Raw genomic sequence first — 2093 nt, 5'->3', positions numbered from 1 at the left:
TTGGCTAGCTATCTTACTTTGTATATTAACGGCTAGTCCTAGTAGCTCAAATATATTTTGAAAGAGATCATAAATTGTGTTATCATATTTTGAAAGAACTATAAAGGGATATATATAAAATATAAAAAATATATAAAATGTATGTATATATATATATATATATATATATATATTTTTATGTACCTTCGTTGTAAAATCCGTAAACCTCGTTCATATAAGAACATTCGTGGTTACCCCTATTAATTATAACACTATCGTTACAACTTAATTTAAAAATAAATAACAAAATAAATATTTCCGTTGCATTTTCTCCTCTATCTGCTATATCTCCATTAAAAATATATCTGTAAAAAAAGGGGGGGGTTACATATATATATATATATATATATATATTTATTTATTTATTTATATGTATATATTTGTGAACACATTAATGTGGGTATGAATATTTCCATATTATTTTATTTATTTATTTATTTTCTAACATATTTGTGGATGATGGTATTCCAAATCTATTGAACAACCATAGAACATCATGAAGTTGCCCATGGACATCTCCTAATATCTTCATAAAGAAAATGAAACAGGATATTGAAAAAAAAAAAAAAAAAAAAAAAAAAAACACACACACATACATACATATATATATATATATATATATATAATATAAATGTGTGATATATAGGTGAAATATATTCAGTCGATGCTTTTATATATTTATATTTCTATATATATTTATTTATGAATTTAATTTCCATTTTTTTTATATTTACAATTAATTTGGTGTCTTTGGACTTTTTGGATATGTCCAGATTTATAACGGAGCTTTTTATATTTTCCTCGAGCATTTTTTTTGTTTTGATCAAAATTTTGCTAACCAAGTTGTATGGTAATATTATCTAAAAGGGAAAGCATATGAATATAAATAAATTTATATAATTTAATATTTATTTATATATTTTACATGTTTGGATGTGTGTGTGTTTTTTTTTTTTTTTTTTTACTTCTTTGGATGTTAAGAAAAAATGAAACATTTCTGTAGCAAAAGTGCGATCAATTTTGTCTTTTAATCTTGGAACGTTTTCGTTATAAGCAGAAGACTTGAAAAAAAAAAAAAAATAATAAGATAAATAAATAAATAAATATATATATATATATATATATATATATATATACATATAACATAGTAATCATATATATAACGTCACAATAGAAAGTTCATAACATATAAATATATATTTTCTTTTTATTAAGTGAATAAAATTACCTCATAAGATGTTGTAGAAACTCGAGAGAATTGATTAGAATTGCTGGAGAAACATTTTGATGGGAATTGAATTATTCCTTTTTTGATATCTCTTTTTATTGTTTTTATTAAGGGTTTATAAATTTCACTTCAATAAAAATAATCAATAATATTTTTAAAATGTGCAAATTGAATATATATATATATATATATATATATATATATACACATACATTTATATATATATATATTTTTTTTTTTTTTTTTTTTTTTTTTCTTATGTTTATACTCATGATTATTAAGGGTTATATATTCGTGTATGTGATCGAATTTTCTCCACACGGTGCAACAAACAAAAGAATGAAAACTTTTTCTTCCTTGATATCCTCTGAACATTTTCTGAATCATAGTACAGGCGCTTTCTTCCTCTAAAATAATATAAATATATGAACACATATATATATGTATATATATATATATATATGTGTGGTTATCCATGTAATACATATTTTATTTTTTATGTTTATAATATTTACCATTATATGGTTTAATAGAATTATAAGAACAAATTATAACCAGTTCATCATTTTGAGGTGTATATATTTTTTTTTTTCTATAAGTCCCATCAGAATAACCTTTTTTATTTACATATTTTCCTACATATATTTTATTTGGTTGTATATCAGATTTTATATTTTCAACATTTTGAATACTTTCGATTATTGCTTTATGACCATATATCATAACAACATCTTCAATGTTGTAACTTTCCATTCTTCTTCCTTTTCTTTCAATATAATCATGAATTAAAAAAAAAATAAAAATAAAAATAAAAAAAAAATATATA

General features: G+C 20.9%; 1 protein-coding gene across 1 annotated transcript in view; it reads right to left on the bottom strand.

The window, feature by feature from the left end:
- Positions 1 to 2020, bottom strand: part of PRSY57_1422600 (serine/threonine protein phosphatase 7, putative) — a gene marked incomplete at both ends in the record, with an annotated part of 5197 nt that extends 3177 nt beyond the window's left edge. Inside the window, 8 exons of the mRNA XM_020115295.1 lie at positions 18 to 98; positions 184 to 344; positions 486 to 565; positions 774 to 899; positions 1005 to 1100; positions 1268 to 1394; positions 1536 to 1674; positions 1783 to 2020. Of these exons, the coding sequence (XP_019969952.1) occupies positions 18 to 98; positions 184 to 344; positions 486 to 565; positions 774 to 899; positions 1005 to 1100; positions 1268 to 1394; positions 1536 to 1674; positions 1783 to 2020 (1048 nt within the window). The remainder of the gene's footprint in view (positions 1 to 17; positions 99 to 183; positions 345 to 485; positions 566 to 773; positions 900 to 1004; positions 1101 to 1267; positions 1395 to 1535; positions 1675 to 1782) is intronic.
- Between the last annotated feature and the right edge of the window lie 73 nt (positions 2021 to 2093).

Source organism: Plasmodium reichenowi, chromosome 14 (assembly GCF_001601855.1).
Source record: "Plasmodium reichenowi strain SY57 chromosome 14, whole genome shotgun sequence".
NCBI classification, from domain to species: domain Eukaryota; phylum Apicomplexa; class Aconoidasida; order Haemosporida; family Plasmodiidae; genus Plasmodium; species Plasmodium reichenowi.
This window is presented reverse-complemented; position numbering and strand designations above follow the sequence as displayed.